At 45.3% G+C, this 18,675-nt stretch overlaps 3 protein-coding genes across 10 annotated transcripts in view; 1 reads left to right on the forward strand and 2 right to left on the reverse strand.

Annotated features, from left to right (window-relative positions):
* ACIN1 (apoptotic chromatin condensation inducer 1) overlaps nt 1-9,788 on the reverse strand; it is a 32,975-nt gene extending 23,187 nt beyond the window's left edge. For 3 of the 6 annotated variants that reach the window (XM_054689215.1, XM_054689220.1, XM_037503055.2), the window contains exons 1-4: nt 9,384-9,710; nt 7,901-7,966; nt 5,580-5,691; nt 5,049-5,168 (exon numbers count right to left, since the gene is read on the reverse strand). In XM_054689215.1, the coding sequence (XP_054545190.1) occupies nt 5,049-5,168; nt 5,580-5,691; nt 7,901-7,966; nt 9,384-9,695 (610 nt within the window). In that variant the 5' untranslated portion in view covers nt 9,696-9,710. Of the gene's footprint in view, nt 1-5,048; nt 5,169-5,579; nt 5,692-7,900; nt 7,967-8,206; nt 8,967-9,383 lie in introns of those variants that run through there. The other 3 variants (XM_037503056.2, XM_054689228.1, XM_037503057.2) reach the window with 3 other exon arrangements.
* On the forward strand, nt 9,321-14,024 carry CUNH14orf119 (chromosome unknown C14orf119 homolog). Of its 3 annotated transcripts, none has more exons than XM_037503060.2 (2): nt 9,321-9,568; nt 11,367-14,024. In XM_037503060.2, the coding sequence occupies exon 2, from the start codon at nt 11,368-11,370 to the stop codon at nt 11,794-11,796; it is 429 nt and encodes a 142-aa protein (XP_037358957.1). In that variant the 5' UTR covers nt 9,321-9,568; nt 11,367; the 3' UTR covers nt 11,797-14,024. The 3 variants fall into 3 exon arrangements, with proteins under 3 accessions (XP_037358957.1, XP_037358958.1, XP_037358956.1); XM_037503061.2 differs by lacking the exon at nt 9,321-9,568 and adding an exon at nt 9,634-9,861; XM_037503059.2 differs by lacking the exon at nt 9,321-9,568 and adding an exon at nt 9,875-10,030.
* On the reverse strand, nt 12,393-18,281 carry CIROP (ciliated left-right organizer metallopeptidase). Its single transcript, XM_037501814.1, is given in 15 exon segments — nt 12,393-12,398; nt 13,030-13,159; nt 14,136-14,315; nt 14,494-14,723; nt 14,918-15,190; nt 15,291-15,387; nt 15,464-15,533; nt 15,991-16,162; nt 16,239-16,384; nt 16,521-16,605; nt 16,808-17,027; nt 17,135-17,340; nt 17,611-17,662; nt 17,753-17,846; nt 17,972-18,281. Coding segments are annotated over 15 exon segments (2,271 nt in total).
* Nucleotides 18,282-18,675: the final 394 nt, after the last annotated feature.

Raw genomic sequence — 18,675 nt, forward strand, 5'->3', positions numbered from 1 at the left:
AATAAGAAGTTAGTAAGTCATATAGATACAAGATACAAGGAGGAGATGAAGAATCTCTTACTAGCTCCTTCTAAGGAGCTGATGTGATGCAAACAAGCTTCTGGGAAAGGTAACAGCTTCTATAGTGAGCAAATTGGTCATATGCATATCTTAAGCCATATGTTAATAAGACATGTAGAAATTAAGCCCCTTTAACAAAAGGTGGAACTAAAAATGGCAACAGATAAATGTATTTCAAGAATTGAAAAGGAAGTAACAAAATAAAAAGCAAGTCAGGGTAAATATAAGAGTTCCAAGATTCCAAAGCTAGAAGCCTTTAGGAGAAAACGTGGCTGCTAGATAGTACAAAATTTATTAAAGTAAAGGGTAAGTTTAAGGATGAAATAGGAAAGTAGTTTCTTTGCCCTAGAAAACTAATCCCCAATTTGTAGAATCAAAGTAAGGTAACTAGAAATTACAACAAAGCCTATAGCCAAAGGGTGTCCTTGGGTATGAAAAAGCAGCAGGAATTAAGAGAATAAAGCAGTAAGATTTATACGAAAAATAGGAATGAGGACTAATGCTCTATAAGCCAAAGGCTGGCTCAGATCCTCTGGGGTTATTCCTTTGTTAGAGAATCAGTATTGTGGATAATTATTTTTTTTTTTTTTTTTAGAGGCATGTTTTTTTTTTTTTTATTTATCTGTTTGTTTGTTTGTTTTGTTTATACATGCACTGGGTACAGTCAGAGGCGCGGGAGGGTGAGAGAATTCACCAGAGCCAGAGCGGGGATCAGAGCAGGCAGAAGGACCGAAGTACACTGCTGAGGGGAGCAGCGGGTGGCAGGAGAGGTCTGCGCACCATGTGGGACCCTCCTCTGTTGGCCGGGGAGCAGCCGGGGATCGAACCGGCGTCACAGAAGCTGCGCGCAGCTTCGCAGCCCAGCGCTCAACCGCTGCGCCACCGGGGAGGCCCTGGATAATTATTTTTAAATGTTTTTGTATTTTTCCTTTTAATTTTCCTAAATTGGGCATTAAAATGTAATTAACTAAAGCATGTAAGGATTTCTGTATACCCAGATACAGAAGAGAATAGGACAATTTCTGACTATGGAAAGTAGACACTGACACCTAACACCTTAGAAAAATTTGAAGAAAGTGGTGGAAAGATAAGAAGATAACAGTGAGAGCCAGAGAGGATTTTATAAATCAGTTCTTCCTTTTTGGGATTTTTGTCTACAGACCATAAATGGGAAGTTGCAGGAATATAAGCTAAGGATCCTGGTAAAATACTGAAAAACTATTCAGTCATTCAAAAATTGAGCTGATTGGGGCCTCCCCCGGTGGTGCAAGGGGTTAAGTAAGACACAACCTATGAAGCTAACTGCAGCCACCGCAAGCATGAGTTTGATCCCCAGCCAGGGAGCAACCCACATGGCGCAGCAGACCTCTCCTGACTCGCCCACTGCTCCCCTCAGCAGTGTATTTCAGTCGATCTGCCTGTTCTGTTCCCCACTCTGTCTCCAGTGAATCCTCTCACCGCCCCCCCAACCTGGCCCGCTGCTCCCCTCAGCAGTGTATTTCAGTCAATCCACCTGTTCTGTTCCCTACTCTGTCTCTGATGGATCCTCTCACCACCCCCACCCCCCACACCTCTGGCCTGTACCCCAGTTCTTGCATGCATAAAAATAAATCTTTTTAAAAAAAAATTGAGCTGATGAAGAGAACCACCAGGGGACTTTTTAAAAATATAGCGTTCTAAGACTCACATTCTGAGAAGATTCTTGGGTACCCCTTATTCTTAAAAATAGTAGCATTAAAAACAAATCCTCATGATTAAGAAGATATGTTAATACGATCCTTTTATTAAAAATCTTGTTAAATAGAGAACCCCAAAACATCCAAAGCCAACAAATAAGCTGCCTACGGTGAACTGACAACGTACAACCTGAAAGAATCTTAACTTCTGGGTAAACCCTAGCCATCACCCGATTCTACTAAGCACTGCTAGAACTCTACACCACTGTCCTCATTTAGGACCCTGATCAAACTTTGTACATCTTCAATGAAATTCAAATTCTAGCCAAGATCAAAGGTAGTAAAGACTATTATGGTAGTTGTTGGCCATTGTACAGTTTATTACGTTCATGACTTAAAGTTTATTTTTCCATCTCTCTCTTACCCTTTCTTTTACCTGTTTTTCCTCCATAGTTTACAGCCATAGGCAATATCATGCTAATGACATTAAGCACAGAAGAGACAGATTACCCTCATGGTAAATTCTTATTTGACTAAAAAAAAAAGTGAAGTAACACTGATATTTAACATTATATAGACTTCAAGTTATAGCACTGTAATTTGAAATCTCTATCTACTACATTATGGTTGCCACAAATTTATTTGCTTTTGAAACTGTATTTCTATTACAGGATCCAGTCTTCATTTTCATTTCAAATTATGTTTTTATTTTTATTTATTTTTTTAAAAAAGATTTATTTATTTATTTATTTATTTATCTATCTATCTATTTATACAAGCACTGGGTATACAGTCAGAAGCGCGGGAGGGTGAGAGAATTCACCAGAGCCAGAGCGGGGAGCAGAGCAGGCAGAAGGACCGAAGTACACTGCTGAGGGGAGCAGTGGGCGGCAGGAGAGGTCTACGTGCCATGTGGGACCCTCCTCTGGTGGCCGGGGGGCAGCCAGGGATCGAACCGGCGCTGCAGAGGCTGCGGGCAGCTTCACAACCCAGCGCTCAACCGCTGCGCCACTGGGGAGGCCCTCAAATTATGTTTTTAACTGAAAGGTCTTTTTTTTTTTTTTAACAGAGAGCTCCATATCAGATCCTGGTCCTATCAAGAATTTTCAATGGGGCCTCCCCAGTGGCGCAAGGGGTTAAGATGCAACCTATGAAGCTAACTGCAGCCAACGCAAGCATGAGCTTGATCCCCAGCCAGGGAGCAACCCACATGGCGCAGCAGACCTCTCCTGACTCGCCCACTGCTCCCCTCAGCAGTGTATTTCAGTCGATCTGCCTGTTCTGTTCCCCACTCTGTCTCCAGTGAATCCTCTCACCGCCCCCCCAACATGGCCTGTAACCCAGTTCTTGTATGTATAAATAGATGAATCTTTGGAAAAAAAGAAAAAAAGAATTTCAGTGGTTTCTCTATTATCTTTAGGGTAAAAAAGCTCATACTCACTAGCTTGACATTCAAAGCACCCTGTAATATTATCCCAATCTATAAACCTTTTAATTTCTTGCCAATTCTTGAAAACTAAAGAATACTGATTCTGGCTATTTGTTTACAGTCCTTTAAAAATACTATATTCAGAGCCCACCTGGTGGCGCAAGGGGTTAAGCACGGCACTGTGAAGCTATCTGCAGCCTCTACAGCAGTTCGATCCCCCGCTGGCCAGGGAGCAACACACATGGTGAAGCAGACCTCTCCTGTCTCGCCCACTGCTCCTCTCAGCAGTGTATTTCAGTCAGTCTGCCTGTTCTGTTCCCTGCTCTGTCTCTGGTGGATCCTCTCAACCCCCCACATCTCTGGCCTGTACCCCAGCTCTTGTATGCATAAATGAATAAATCTTTAAAAAAAAAACCCTACATTCATTCCTATCTCTATGCCTCTGTTCCTTCCTAAAAATATTCTCTTGTATATTCTGTGCCAATTCAAATCCTATCCATTCCTAAAGCTTGGCTCAAATCCTACATATCCATCCTGAGGCTCTCTAAGCTTTCTAGTTCTCAGAGATCTTTGACTCTTCTGAATGCCTATGTTGCATGTGTCTGTACTATTTACATGTCACTTAAAAATACAGCATTTTCTGTTAGCCTATATGCAGTTATCTTCTTTCCCCCTAATAGATTTTAGAGTGTGGTAGCTCACCATACATTCTAGTACAGAGATATGTATACAGTAGGACTTCAATAAACATTTCTGACTGATTTCTATTTTAGAAACTGACATCAAATTTGTAAAAGAGCTTTCCAAACCTTTCCTCTTGGCTTTATAGAAGGAAAAAAAGTGCTAAGAGCAAAATGAATCAGTTGAGGGTATGCTATTCTTATATTTGAGGAGAAAAGAGGTTTCTAAAAGAATTTATTTCTCTCCTGTCATTAATATCCTTTTTTCCTCCTGTCATTAGTATCTTTTAAAAATCGATTTTCATGAAAGAATTCTCTATGAATGAGAACAGCAACTTCCATACATTCTAAAAATATTAAATATGGAATAATCATCCTCCCCATGACCAATTAAAAATGATTCAAAATACTTCTCACATTGGCTTAATATAATCTAGCCACTATCCTCACGTCTTATATACATGTTTTCCCAAGAGTATACTGTTTTAAGCAGGTACTTCTTAGAAGACAAAAGCTGCATTTGCAGACTTTTGATTGAAATGCTATGCAAAACTAGTGCTTAGTATTTTTATAGCATGAAAAAATTAATCTTGCCTGAATCAACCACACACATTGGGTTAGAGGCCTCAGTAATATGCTCACATAATATTCTGCACTGCCTCTCATAGCATGGGCACAACTGTAATTCTTTAGGTAACAATGTGTTTAACGCTCATCTCACTAGACTCAAGTTTATTTAGTCCAGAGATTTGTCTTTTTCTCTACTTTATTCCTGGTGCCTAGCAGATGCCTGGCATGCAATAGGCACACAATACAAATCTGTTGAATGGATTCATCAACTGCAGCTGACTGATGCCTGTTTGGGAAGGGTGACTAGTTGTGCAACACACAATATACATAATGGTTAAGAGATGGGAAAAAATTGTGACTGTTGCTAAATTCAGAGACAGAAGAGGTTAAAGAGGTACAGATGAGAAGAAAAATCACACTGTTTTATAAAACATTCTGAGAGGTTAACACAATATCGAGGTGAAAGCAAATTTCAAAAAGGACATCATTTCCATGAAAAACAGATGTCAAATATCAATGTCACAGAATTTTCCTGGGACTTTATGGAGGCTTAGTATGAAAGGAGGCTAACTACCTCCCCCCACCAACTACGCAGGATTGACAAAATAGCGCAGTGGGGAGGGAGATACGTACTGGGCGAATGTCTGCTGAGCTCCAGCTCTGCTCTCTCCAGGCTGCTCTGAAAGTCAGGAGGCAGCAGGGAAGCCACTCCCTCAGGATGGATCATCTCGTCCTCCGACTCAGCTGAAGCTTCTGCAAAGTACAGATTGGGTCGGGGCAGGGAGGGAGTGAAGGGCTCAGCATGTGGGAATATGTAGAGGAGTGAAGGAGGTCAGGCAAAGTCACGGATACAGAGCATATACTAAAAAGAGCACTGTACAAAGAAAAAAACTCCCTAAGATTAAGGTCTACCTCATCTAAGTATAGATTCATTTACTTCTAACGCTTCCTGTTGGCAGGATTTCTAAGATAGTCAAATTAAGAGTCTTCTTCCCTTGACAAAGGGTAAACAGTAACTCACTTGGCTCCATAAACTATCAACAGAAATAAGTAGTATTTTCAGCTTGACCTATTCCTGAAATTGCCTAGTTAAACAGGCCCATCTAGTCAATGACAGGAGTAAGAATGAAGAACTCCTTGTAAGAAGTGACAGTCTGGGCTTACCTTCAAGTTCTGCAGCTTCTCGAGCTTCACGTTCCAGACGCTGTCTAAGTAGTTCCTGCTGCTTTTCCAGATACTGCTTTATGAAACTGTTCTGGCTCATTTCCTCGCCAATCTGTATAGAGAACATGGAAAATGAAAGTCTAGGAAAGCAAAGCAGGAAAATGCAAGGAAGAAAATTCCATGGAGCAAAGATCTACCCCTTATGTTTGAGTCCAAGAAAGGTGAAGGCCCTTTCCTAAGCTACTCCTATACTGAACAAAATGAAGTCCTATGAAACACAAAAGACAGCACATAACTTTTTATTTCAAATATTTAGTTCCCAAAGAGTGATGCACAAATAACTTGAAATCAAAATTGTGTAAAATTATGCCTTTGAACCTGTTTTAAATAATCTAAATTATCTAAAAACAAATTTTTTTCCTCCTAGTAATGCCAAAACTGAGAGAGAAATTACTAGTTCATACTAGCTCATCTTTAACTGACACAAAAGATCAATCTCTTCTTAGCCAGGAAACATTTTGTCACACATCTCCAAATTTTAAGTACAGTTTTTAAAAGCATAATGTCAAGAGACTAAGGAGAGGGATGTGTCTAGTCAACATTTAGACAGAGTTCGAACTCCATTTTCTTTGGATGAGAAGAAATTCTTTGCAACAATACTTAAAATCCAGGAGCTTAATCCCTTTTCCCATTTTTTTCTGCAGCAGACTCCCATGTCACCCTTTTGCCCTTTGGCTTTCTCTGTACAAGTCCTCCTCCTAAGAACCTTCTTGTTTAATAAGTTTTATCAAAACTCCAGAAAAAAGGAGAAAATCTGAATACTTTCTATGTCATTAGTTATCTTTCTTAAGCATGGTAAATGTTTATTTTCACCTAAAGTAGAAATGAATCTCTTGCTACTCAACTGATCTAGAGAATAGATATATTCTCCATAAAACAAAGTTTCAAAGACTAAAATCCAATGGGTAAAAGGAATATAATCCTAAATTGATTAACTTACTTCATTTCTTATGCTTGTTAAAGTTCTTAACTAAACCTCTGAAAGCTGTCTAGATACTTACAGCATAATGAGGTGATAGCAAGGGAGTAGGAAGGCTCTCTTGTTTTTCCACAGTATCTTGGGACTTCATCTAGACTGGAGCTGCACACCACTGCACTAACAAAGACCTGGATTTTTCCTTTAAGTGTCTAACACTATAATGAGGGAATTTTAAAGCTGAAAAGAATCTCAACACAGTCTAAGACTTTAGGTGTTTGGGAAACAAAAATGGAATTATTTCATCTAAAAATATGTAATACATAAAGTCAATATACACAGCAGATTAAAGTAGAACCAAGGTAGTTTAAAAGCGGAGAGTGAACCCCTCCCTACTCACTTTCTTTCTTTTCTTTTTTTTAAAAAAATATTTATTTATTTAAGCACTGGGTATAGTCAGAAGCGCGGGAGGATGAGAGAATTCACCAGAGCCAGGGCGGGTGGCGGGGGGGGGGCAGAGCAGGCAGAAGGACCGAAGTACACTGCTGAGGGGAGCAGCGGGTGGCAGGAGAGGTCTGTGCGCCATGTGGGACCCTCCTCCGGTGGCCAGGGAGCAGCCGGGGATAGAACTGGCGCTGCAGAGGCTGTGGGCAGCTTTGCAACCCAGTGCTCAACCGCTGCGCCACCAGGGAGGCCCTCCCTACTCACTTTCAAAGAAGGTATCTTCCCTAAAGAAGTCCCTTAAAGCAACTCCACAAAACCCCACAGAGCAGTTATAAAATTATGGATCAATTCCAATCTTGTTTCACATCATACATAAGGAAATTAGGGAAACCAAGCCCTCCAAAGGTTAAGCATCTTGCCCTAAATAAGAGAGATAATACTGTTTAAAAGTAACTCCATAGTTAGTAGCTGACACTAGTAATGGTGGCTTTCCTAAGGATTGCATTCTTAGAAACCTATGTCAATACAAGAGTTCTTCTTGATCAGCAAGTATTTTCCTATACTGTCCTATTGACTGTCTACTTCATATCTACATTTAAAGACATCAACTTTCTCCAAATCAATGGTGAATAAAAGACTTCATATGTCTGCACTGCACTTAATCAACTAGTCACATCTTTTTGCACATACCATTTCAAGTATTAGAAATTAGTAATTCCTGATTCTGTTCTTTACTGTAGGCTTGATTAAAATTCAGCTGTCATGGTATGAGAAAACTTCCAAATCAGGGAACTTAGGAAAACACTGATGAGAAATTAGGCACCAAATACACAATATCATGTCCTTCAATGTGTCTGTACATCACAAGAGCCTGCCTCACCTAACGAACCTTCTTTCTTACCTGGGAATTTGGCTGGAATGCAGCATGGGGTGTTGAGTGTTTCTGTAAATTTTCTAGCATTAGAGCCTGTTACAGAAAAGGGCAAAAATCAGACACCAAGGGAAAAATAAAACACCCCTCCCCCAATCAGTTCATTAAATTTAATGACTAATCCATACACACTTACACACTATTCCTTTTCCAAGGACCCAAAGACCCTTTACTAATACTTTTCTCATTCATCTTCAGAAGACCCTTAAAGGTAGCCACAGCTACTTTTCCCAAATGCACAGACATAAAATTGCAGGAACACCGAAAATCAGTCACCTGGCTGCGTAAGCAAATCAGCGACAGTGATAGAACCAGTACTGCACTCTCTCTTCTCTTCTGCACTTTTGACTAGTGCCCCTTCTAAATTCGGCCTTGCAGGTAAAATCACTCAAATCAGTTTCAAATACATGAAACCAACATGAGGTTCTGCTTTGGGCCCGACTGAATCACTTGGTCAGTTACCAGGAACTAGAGCTACCTTGAGTGAATCTGTATAGTTTTCAGAGTGACACCTAGATTTACCAAGAGTCATAAAAATTCAAGAGGAGGCTACAGAACAAAATGACCAGACTGGAAAACTGGTCTGACCCAATCCCCAGAGAGGGAGGGAAAGGAAACGGCCAGCTTCTGCAGAAGCAACGGTCTGCCAACTTAACCCTTGGGCCAAGCCTGCCTTAATCTAAACTACTCACCTCGTATTCTAATTAACCCAAACCAAAACTTCCTAGCCAGCCCTTCTCAGTTTACACCAAACCTATACACAAAATCCATTTACCTACCTCATGACAATCCCACCCTAACCTACTCAAACAGATTCCAAGCCCCCAGCATACACCAACCTGCTTCACCTCTCACATCAATACCCACCCAATTCTCACACACCCCCATTGCTTCGGGATATCCTATAAATTATACACCCCTTTCTAGCCAAGTCCCTTCAAATCAAGGCTTCTCTTCATTTCGCGTCCTAACCTAATCAAGCAGACATTTTTCTTTTACCCTACCTCAACCCTATTCTTCCGGATACCGATACTTACCCCACCAACCCCGCAGCCCAACTATACCCCTAACTCCGACCCTGCCCCACTCGCCCCCCTCAGGCCAGCAACGCCGGTGGTAGTAGTGGGATTTAACTCCTTGAGCGGCGCATGCGCCGAAACCACAGACACAAACAAGGAGGGGGTGGGGGAAGAAGGAAGGAGCTTAAGACACTCCGGGAGAGTAGCGCGCACCCTCCCATTTTGGGCTCGCGCCGCTGCCGTTAAGGCGGGAACCGGCGCTATCTCTATTCCAGAGCGAGCCCCACCAACCACCGTGCGCGCGGATCCCGAGGCTCGCGCTGGCGGCCTGAGCGAGCTCGCGCCGAGCCCCGACACTGCGCCTGCGCCGCGGCAGAGACTCGTCTCTACCGGGTCCGCTCCCCTCCGAAACCCCGGCAACGCCGTCTCCTCACCCCCTTGAGCCGCTTGACCAGGGCACTCTTCTGCCCGCTCTTGGCTAGGCCTCGCTGCTCCAATGCGGCCTTCAGGTCGGTCACCCGGAGCGCCTGAAGAGGCTTCCCGTCCAGAGTCACCTCCTCCAGCTCCGCCATCTTGCGTGAGGTACTCGGGTCCGTCCCGACGGCTTCGGGCATCTTCGGTAATTTCCGCCAACGCCCTTCGAACGTACCGAACTGACCCCGCCCACTGCCGTAGTCAGCCCCTCGATTACCACTTAAAACTCCCCGGGTTCCTACGGAGCTGCTCGGGTGTTTCCGTCTGCACATCGGCACCAATCGGTTCTGTCCATCCTCTCAGCCGCTGCCCCTCCCTTCCCTTGCTTTTAGAGCTCGGTTATCTTCGTCTTACCGAGGCTTTGAATCGAATCTATTCGGAATGCCTCGACTCTGGCATAGCCGCAGTCGGAGTTACTCGGCTATCTCCGGACCTAAGGTTGGGGCGCTGAGGCGCTTGGGTGTTTGGGGCTGGTCCGGCGCCGGAAGTGCGTGGGCTGCCGGGCTGGCCCTGTTTAGGGTTTTCAGGAAATATGGAAGCGCGGCGATAGTTGGGATCTAAGTACTCTTGAGACGGTCTCCGGGTACCCTGTGAGAGACAAGGGGAGGTAAGCGAGGTAGAAGTCCGTTCCTGGGCCCGGTCAGGCCCGGTGCTCGCGGGTTCAGCTAATAGGACGAGCCTCCCCTTCCCTTACGGAAACAGCTTCCGCCTCCCATGCCCTGAATCCCCACCACTCCTTTCTAGGGCTATTCTTTGGGACCTTGGAGTGCCAGACTCCGTATCCTTCAAAGTGGGCAACACCTTATCTTTGGACCTAGACTGAAGTAATTCATGATCATTGAACTTGAGTTTGCTGTGGGGGCCGTGTCACAGGACTCGGGAACAGTTCTCCCTTTCTCTGAATGAGAGAATAAAGTTTCTTTAGAAGGAATTGCTTCATGTACATCACTGAGGGAAAGAAAATACTTCCCTAGACTGTTTTGGACCTGAACAGATGTTAATGGTTAGGGGTTCCCTTTCTTTGTCACTGGAAATACTCCAGCTTACAACAGAAGAAATACAAACAGTAAAATAGGTCATAGACAAATAGTTTAAAATTTTCATTCTTAGAGATTCAAACTGTTCGAGTTAGTTGACCCAGTTGCATAAGTGATGGAAATCAATGGCAGGCATCAATAAATATTCTTAATGTCTAATTAATGAAAATTGTTCAAAGACATAAATTGTCACACATCTGCATTAGTAACACTTGTTAGGTTCTTAAGTCACCAAACCATTTAGACTTTTTTCAGTCTCGAATAAATACGTGACTTATGCTATTCTTACTGTGTTATATTATTTTGAGCCAGGTGCCCTCACTTACTCTGCTTTTTAATTTTTCCTGGTATTTTATAGGAATAAATAAAGGAAGTAACCAATGCTGTGAAGTACCTGGCATATTTCAGAGACAGTATACACTTTGCAAAGAAGATTCTTTTTCATATGATGTTATTTATTTATTTTTCCCATTGTTGATAGCTGTGGAGTGATTAAAGTACAGGTCCTGACCAGCTGCATGTGGTAAATTTAAAAATGTACCATATTTCATTTTAGGGACAACGACTTGGACCAACATTAGTTTTTGTTTTGTTCTTTACTCAACCTGGAATATGGAAGTAGGTGGGAGAAAATGAGCATGAAATACGTTGGTTATTTTTAGAATCTATATAAAAATGATGGAGGCACACAGGAGCTGGCAAATTTGAAATATAGGAAGGTTGGCAGATATAAAATGAAGTTATTCATGAAAACTAAATGAAGGACTTTGTTTTCCTGTAAATCGAATTGGTGAAAAGTAATTTCCTGTGTAGATGGTGACTGAGTGTGGTAAGATTCCTTGTGGGAAGTTCTATTTTGGTCACTCTGTCTAGAGAGTATGTAACAACAGTGCTTTTGTATTTCAGGATGCCATTGGAATCATCATCATCTTGGATGCCACCATCTCTGCTTTCTCCCTTTCCCTCAGTGCCAGACAGTATTACTAACTCTTCCCCTCCCCCAATGTCTTACATCACTTCCCAGGAGATGAAGTGTATTCTTCACTGGTTTGCCAGTTGGTCAGGACCTCAGCGTGAGCGTTTCCTACAGGACTTGGTAGCTAAGGCTGTGCCAGGAAAGTTACAGCCACTACTGGAAGGTCTGGAGCAGCTTAGTGTGTCTGGGGCATACCGACCACCTTGTATCTTTGAGTGCCAGCTACGTCTTTGGGATCAGTGGTTTCGAGGTTGGGCTGAGCAGGAGCGCAATGAATTTGTCAGGCAGCTGGAGGTCAGTGAGCCTGACTTCGTGGCAAAATTTTACCAAGCAGTTGCTGCTACAGCTGGTAAGGACTGATGGACATTAAAATAAAAGAAGATGGGGGCCTCGCTGGTGGTGCAGCGGTTAAAGACAGCACTATCAAGCTATCGTGAGCCACTGTAACATTAGTTCGATCCCCAGCCAGGAAGCTGACCCACATGGCGCCGCAGACCTCTTGTGTCTCGCCCGCTGCTTCCCTCAGCAGTGTATTTCAGTAAAATCTGCCTGTTCTGCTCCACACTCTGTCTCTGGTGAATCCTCTCATCCACCATACCTTTGGCCTACACCCCAGTTCTTGTACACATAAATACATCTTTAAAAAAAAAAATAAAAGAGATGACCAAAGCTGACGGATCAAAAACCACAACTCTACAGCATGAACTTCGTATGTGTCACTTAAAAATATGGGGCTGGTATCCCAATCAGCTGACCGAAATTGCTGAGCACTGTAGACCTGGTTATTTCAACGTTAACAGCATATGCACTGAACTCCTAGTATAAATGTTTTCCATCTCCATCTCAGCAAATCCAGATCAACAGTCTTCCTCTCTTGCTTTCTAGGAGATGCCAAACCCTTAAAAACTTAATAACTTCTTTTGCAGCTATAATGAAAAGAACCTATACATTACAACTCAAGCCTGCTGGTCCAAGGAGTTTAAAGCAGGGCTTGCCCTACTCCAAAAGCAAGAGAGAAGAGCAATAAAGATTGTATTTTTATGGTTTAGCTGGACTCAGATGACTGGTTTCACTACCCTTACAGATTCTAGCATAATTATGCGACATCCCAACCACTGACTTTCCTAGTGATGGTTCAGTAAAATTATGGAAAGTCAGGAGAGGAAGATAACTACTTGCTCCACACTGATGTTTGTTTGAATCCAAATCAAGTGACTTTTTCTAAAGCATATGTGATATTTTTGGTGCTGGTAGCAGTTATTTCTATTCTGTAAGTGCTTCCTGACAACATGGGGAAAAAAAAAAAGCTCATTACTAGTTGAAGGGGTTTTCTTGTATTAAAATAAATTTTCAGAACCTTAAATCTCCTTTTTATTGCAAAGCTGGTATAGCATTAAGTTGCAATACAGAGAAAGGCATTCTGAGAAAAGTAGAACTTAAGTGTGGACAGTAGCTCAGCTTTTCATCCACTTGTCTTCCAAGAAATATTTCCACTGACCCCCTTCATGCTCTGGGTGACATCACACTTCCTCCAGCCAGAACCCCTGTTGTGCCTTGGGCCTCTGGTGAGTGGTCAGGGACAGATGGTCCCACCTGAGTACCAGCTCGCTTCTGATAGGCCACGGTCCCCAGTGTACTTGCCAGGATGAGTAACATTAGGCAGAGTGCCACAGAGAGACCTAGGCGGGTCATGGACAGATTATGGCCCGAGGTAACCAGCAGCCTAGGAAAGAGGTAAGAGGTAATATTTGGCTTGGAATATTTCTAAGCTTAGGGGATGACGTGCTTTTTTTTTATTTTTGCATAGAGGAACTGGAGTGTAGGCCAGAAGTGTGGGGGTGAGAGGATTCACCAGAGACAGAGTGGGGAGCAGAACAGGCAGATTTACTGAAATAGACTGCTAAGGGGAGCATCGGGTGAGACAGGAGAGGTCTGCTGGGCATGTGGGTCAGCTTCCTGGCTGGAGATTGAACTCAGGCCATAGCAGTTATAGTGCTGAGACTTACCCCTAGGCCACTAAGGAGGCCCAAGGGGTGAAGTGCTTTACTATAAGCCACAATTCATGAAACTCTACTTCACTTAGTAAGCTAAAACAGGAAATTGAGAATATAGAACCAAGGCCTCCCTGGTGGCGCAAGGGTTTAAGAGACGACCTATGAAGCTATCCACTTGCCACTGCAGCACAAGTTCTATCCCCGGCCAGGGAGCAACCCACATGGCACAGCATACCTCTCCTGACTTGCCCGCTGCTCCCCTCAGCAGTGTATCTCAGTCAGTCTGCCTGTTCTATTTCCCACTCTGTCTTGGTGAATCCTCTCACACACACACACACACACACACACCCCACACTGCTGGCCTATACCCCAGTTCTTGTATACATAAATAAATAAATCTTTTTTTAAAAAAAGAAAATAGAACCCAAAAATAAGAATAAGGTCACCATCCAAGTCTGGCTTAATTGTTGGAAGTGTGGCAGTGAGGGAAGTGGCTATAGGAAAGAGTCAAACTATGGCATTTAAGTAAGTAGAAACGGTGCTGGGATAATGCTTAAGAAAGGAAGTAGCTCCCCATTATTTGTGTGTGCGTGTGTGAAGAAGTGTCCCATAGGACACATATCCCATGTATACTAACTTGGGTGGTATATGTGAGGAGTGCTGGACTCCAGGAATTTGAAAGAAAACTTAGGAATGTTATCTTACTTGCTGTATTCTGTGGTAAATTGGAATCCTCCATAAAATACTTCCAGCGGCTTCTTCTGGAGAGTTAGGGTCAGGGCCCTGTGCAGCTCATCAGCCAAAGGCCCTTGGCAGCCAGGGGACTTCCGTACTTGTACAGTGAAAACCAGACTAGTGGTAATGGAGGGACTGTGGAAGTAGCACCTGAATGGATATTTGCATCTCTTAATAGAGGTACAGTACCAGGAAGAGTATATCTAATGGAAGGTGCAGGCTTAGGAGTGGCATGAACAGAAAGTCTTCAGAGAACAGTCATAACGCAAAGGACTTAAAAGATTCTCCTTGCCCATTGTGTAAATTCTCAGCCTAACTGTCCCTTTACCTGCCGGCACCTCCTCTGTTCACCAGAGCCTGTAGCACTGCTTCTGCCAGCTCTTCTCGCTCTTCCTTCCCCAGGTAGTGACTTGGGGGTCCGCCTAATCCTATGGAAAGCTGGAGTAACAGGTCTCTGGTTGAAAGTGTCACAAGTGGAGAAGGAACAGCATCCATATCTTCATTAGTCTGACATAGCCGACCCCGGGGACAGAAGAGAAGACCGTGGTACCCAGGTATCTGCAAGGAAACACATAGGGTACAGTATAGACCTGTGGGTTCTCCTAAAGAAAATGTGCCATCTTCATCTGAGTCATGGACTCTGTGGGTACTGGGTAGAAAATGAACGAGCGTCTGAACAGCTTGGCTAGTTCTCCCTTACGTGCATTTACAAGTGTCCAGTGTACTGCAGCTCTCCCACTGAAGACACCCACCTGAACAGCCTCTCCTGGAAGGCAGGGGACCCAGGGTGATCCCTCCACCTGCACCTTGTAGGTGCCTCTCTCTGTGCACTGGTGTAAGTAGCATCGGCCTGTGAGCTCCACTTCCTTCAGGTGTGGGGTCTGAGAGGGATGCCTGATCTGTCCCCCAGGGAGCAGTTGTGAAGTGAGGTTGGCAAGGAAGCAACGACTTTGGGGATGGTAGATCTCCCCATGGGGATTCTCTGCCCCTGGTGGAAATCCGTTTTCTTTCTTCCAGCATTCACTCTGAAGGGCAGGGCAGAAGGTAGGATAGTGTTTGTCTGGATGCCTCAGAGGCTGACTCCTCGGGCTCACTCACTTGCTTTCTATGTTCTAGTCTACTCACCCTGTTGGCCAGGGGCTTATACATGCGGCAGCCCTCCAGCGTGGGGCCTGAGGAGCAGCGTCCCTTGTCCAGGTGCAGGTAGTGGCAACCCAGTCCACTGTGTGGAAGGGATGGTAGAGTGACTCCAGGATCCCTGACAGCTGCAAAGCCCCTCCCCCGCTTGGCACACACACCTGCCAGTACAGAAGAAGTCTGAGGAGTCAGTTCCACATGTGGTCACCAGGCCAAATTCTGAGCCAGATCCTGCTTGACAGATAGGAGGAGAAAGAGCCCCGAGAAGAGGCCTCCCTGGTGGCCTCTTAAGCATTATGAAGCTATCACTAGCCACTGCAGCACAAGTTCGATCCCCAGCCAGCCAGGGAGCTACCCACATGGCACAGCAGACCTCTCCTGTCTCGCCCGCTGCTCCTCTAAGCAGTGTATTTCAGTCAGTCTGCCTGTTCTGCTCCCCACTCTGTCTCTGGAGAAGCCTCTCACCACCTGCACCTCTGACCTTTACCCCAATTCTTGTATGCATGAATAGATAAATCTTAAAAAAGAGCCCTGAGAAACAATGAAGCCCCAAACATTCCTCGGTGCCAGCTATGCTTACAGATCCAGAGACACCCTGTCATTGGCAGCAGGCAATCCCTTCAATCTCTCACTTCCCCTGAGCTGACTTTGTTTGTGAAGGCCTCTGCCATTCTCCCTGATTTCTCACCCTGGCCCCACAATAGTTCCTCTGCAGCTTTGTGGTTGACTTGGTACCAGCCTGAGTCTTGGAAGGCAGCAAGAGTAATTGGGTCAAGTCGAGTGCGTCGGGCACCATCAAAGGTAGCAGTCATTATAGAGCCCTGGAGAAGTCGGGCCTCCCAGTGTGAAGACAAAGAACCCTATTGGAGGAGATAGCTGGTTACCACCTGGCTACTCCCTTTTCCCCCCATGACCCCCTGGTGTTCTCATTCTCACCTCTTCTTCCAAGGGAACACCCGGTAAAATCCCAAGCACTCCCAAATGTTTGGCCAGGCTGTGACTCACAGTTGGTGTGGTGAGAAGCAGCTGTCCCCACTGGCCTTGCCTTGTCACTCCTTGCCTGATGGAACAGTTCTCTCTTACTGGGAACAGAAAGAGGAGAAGACAATAGGAGGAAAAGAAAATGTAGAAAGGGTGAGGGAAAATTGGAAGGATGAGATGGTAGTGGTTCCCCCTGGGTTGACAGGGTGGGAAGACCTCTCCCCTGCTCTCATTTACCACCGGGTCCTGAGGGACAATCTCGCCACTTCCTGAAGAGCTGCCCAGAGAAACCCAGGGCATGCAGCAATTCATGGAGTGTGACCTAAGGACAAGACTGCAGGGTGAGGGCGCTGGATGTGCAGCAGGATTGGCCAGCCACTCTACAGCCCCTCTGTCCAGACGGCTCTTTTTAGAGCTCAAGGCACCTTCTCGTCCATCCTTAGTAGGTTCTTCCACTTCATGGGAAGTCGAGTGATCTGCCCCTACCCCCAACCTGTTGCTTTTCCCTATTGTGCAGCAGTCACCATGACGATGTCACCGTGGCTGAGGCTGGCGCTGGTGAGATGTTGGGCACAGTAGACAATGGCTCCAGCAAGGGGCCTGTCATCTGAGTCCAGCTGGCAGCAGGCAGCATAGGCTATGACAGAGGGCTGTGGATGGGCCAGGACGAGGTAAGGGCCGCAAAGAAAAGAAGAGGCATAACACAGAAGTCTTCAGAAGGGAAGACCGGAAAACTCAGCAGGGCTGTTCTCAGGATGATTGGAGGGGGTCACCCCCACCCAAACTTCATCGGCATTCCCCAAGTTACCCCATCTAAGTATAACTTAATGAAAATGTTTATGCTTCCTGACTCTTCCCATGATATTTAAGCACAAGAGGCAGAATGGGAAAAGACATTGAATTTGAACCTTACCTCTTGGTGACATTTGGAAGTGTGGGCAACCCGCACATATAGGAGAAAATCAGTGTTTTGGACCCCAGGCCCATCTGGCTGGACCAGTTGCGGGGGACCCTGCTCCGGCCACAGGGCATAGCCACGGAGATGGCTATCAGGGATCTGTCAGGGAGCGAGGTGTGTTGCCTGGCTTAGTGGATGGGCTGGGAGCTAGGACAATAGTAAAATGGGGAATTGGAGACAGGCACAAAGTCTATTTTTGGTCAGCCTTAGGGAGTCCTGCCACCACCACCCTTTCTAGTCTCTGATTTAATAAATTGCCAGATTTCTAAGGGCCACATTTTGGGAATCTGCATATCTGATGCTGATGGTCTTGGAGGTCCAGACAGGCTAGAGATATTTAGACCCCCAAGTCTGAGAAGTTGCTCTCACCTTTGCCCCCAGGCAACTCTCTCCTTTGTACCCTGGGTTCAAGAGGCTACACCTGGCAAGAATGAATATTTGTAGGTGAGCCAGAGATATTACTGGGTCCATCTGAAGAGGCATCACAAACAGTCTCAGAGATATGACTCACTTGTGGTAGTTGGGGGTATCTGGGTCTCCCCAGAAGGCATGGCAGTATTGTGCAGGGTCTCGACTTAGAAGCAGAGGTCCTTGCATTGGAGAGACTAACCAAGACAAGAGGTCGGTTTCACCTAAACATTTAGAGTTCCAGTTCCTTTTCCGTGGTGATGTTTCTCTCCTGGGCCTCTGCTCCTCAGCCCTCCCTAAACCCTTCTGTCCCCCAACTCACCTGCCAGGACACCTCGGAGTCGCTGAGCAACCTCTCTCACTGCAGCCACGGCTCGGGATCCCCCTCTCAGCCCAGCTTCCTCAGGACCCCAGGCTCCATCTGACACAGGATCTCCTATATAGCAGGTTTGGATTCGGAGTGGTTGTGGATCATGGGAGGCAGGGAGGGTGAGAGAGGAAGAGCGGGTGTTTGGGGGAAGTTGGGAGAAAGGGGGCCTGAGAAGGCGCACAGACTTCTGTGTCTCCTCATGTAGACATCTGCTTGCGGCAGCCCCCAGGAGCAGCAGCAGCAGCAGCAGCAGCAGCAGCATCCTCCAGGGGTCTTGGCATAACCTGCATCCTTTCTGCTCCCTTCCCCAGCTCGCTTATTTCTGACTCACCTCTCTTTATTATCTCTCTCCATACCCCCCACCCCCCCATGCCTGTTTATTCTTTCCTCTTGAGTGATGTTGACTGAATCTACAGTTCCTGCCAGGAGGTCGGATGTCAATCACAGGAACCAAAGTTGCCTCCTGGGAAGGGGGGAGAGGGCGGCAGTGGAGAGTGGGGGAGGGAAGTGTGATCATTTCTGAGACCTCAGTTTACTTTTCCGAAGCGGGGCCTGCCCATCCACAAAGGAACTCTCCCTGTGCTCTTCCATCTCTCATCCCAGCCCCGCGCAGTGCTGAGTGGATAACATCAGAATCTCCCCAGAACTAAAAAAAT

The sequence above is a fragment of the Talpa occidentalis genome, unplaced genomic scaffold (assembly GCF_014898055.3).
Source record: "Talpa occidentalis isolate TD23 unplaced genomic scaffold, MPIMG_talOcc4v2.1 talOcc4.11, whole genome shotgun sequence".
Lineage (NCBI taxonomy): Eukaryota > Metazoa > Chordata > Mammalia > Eulipotyphla > Talpidae > Talpa > Talpa occidentalis.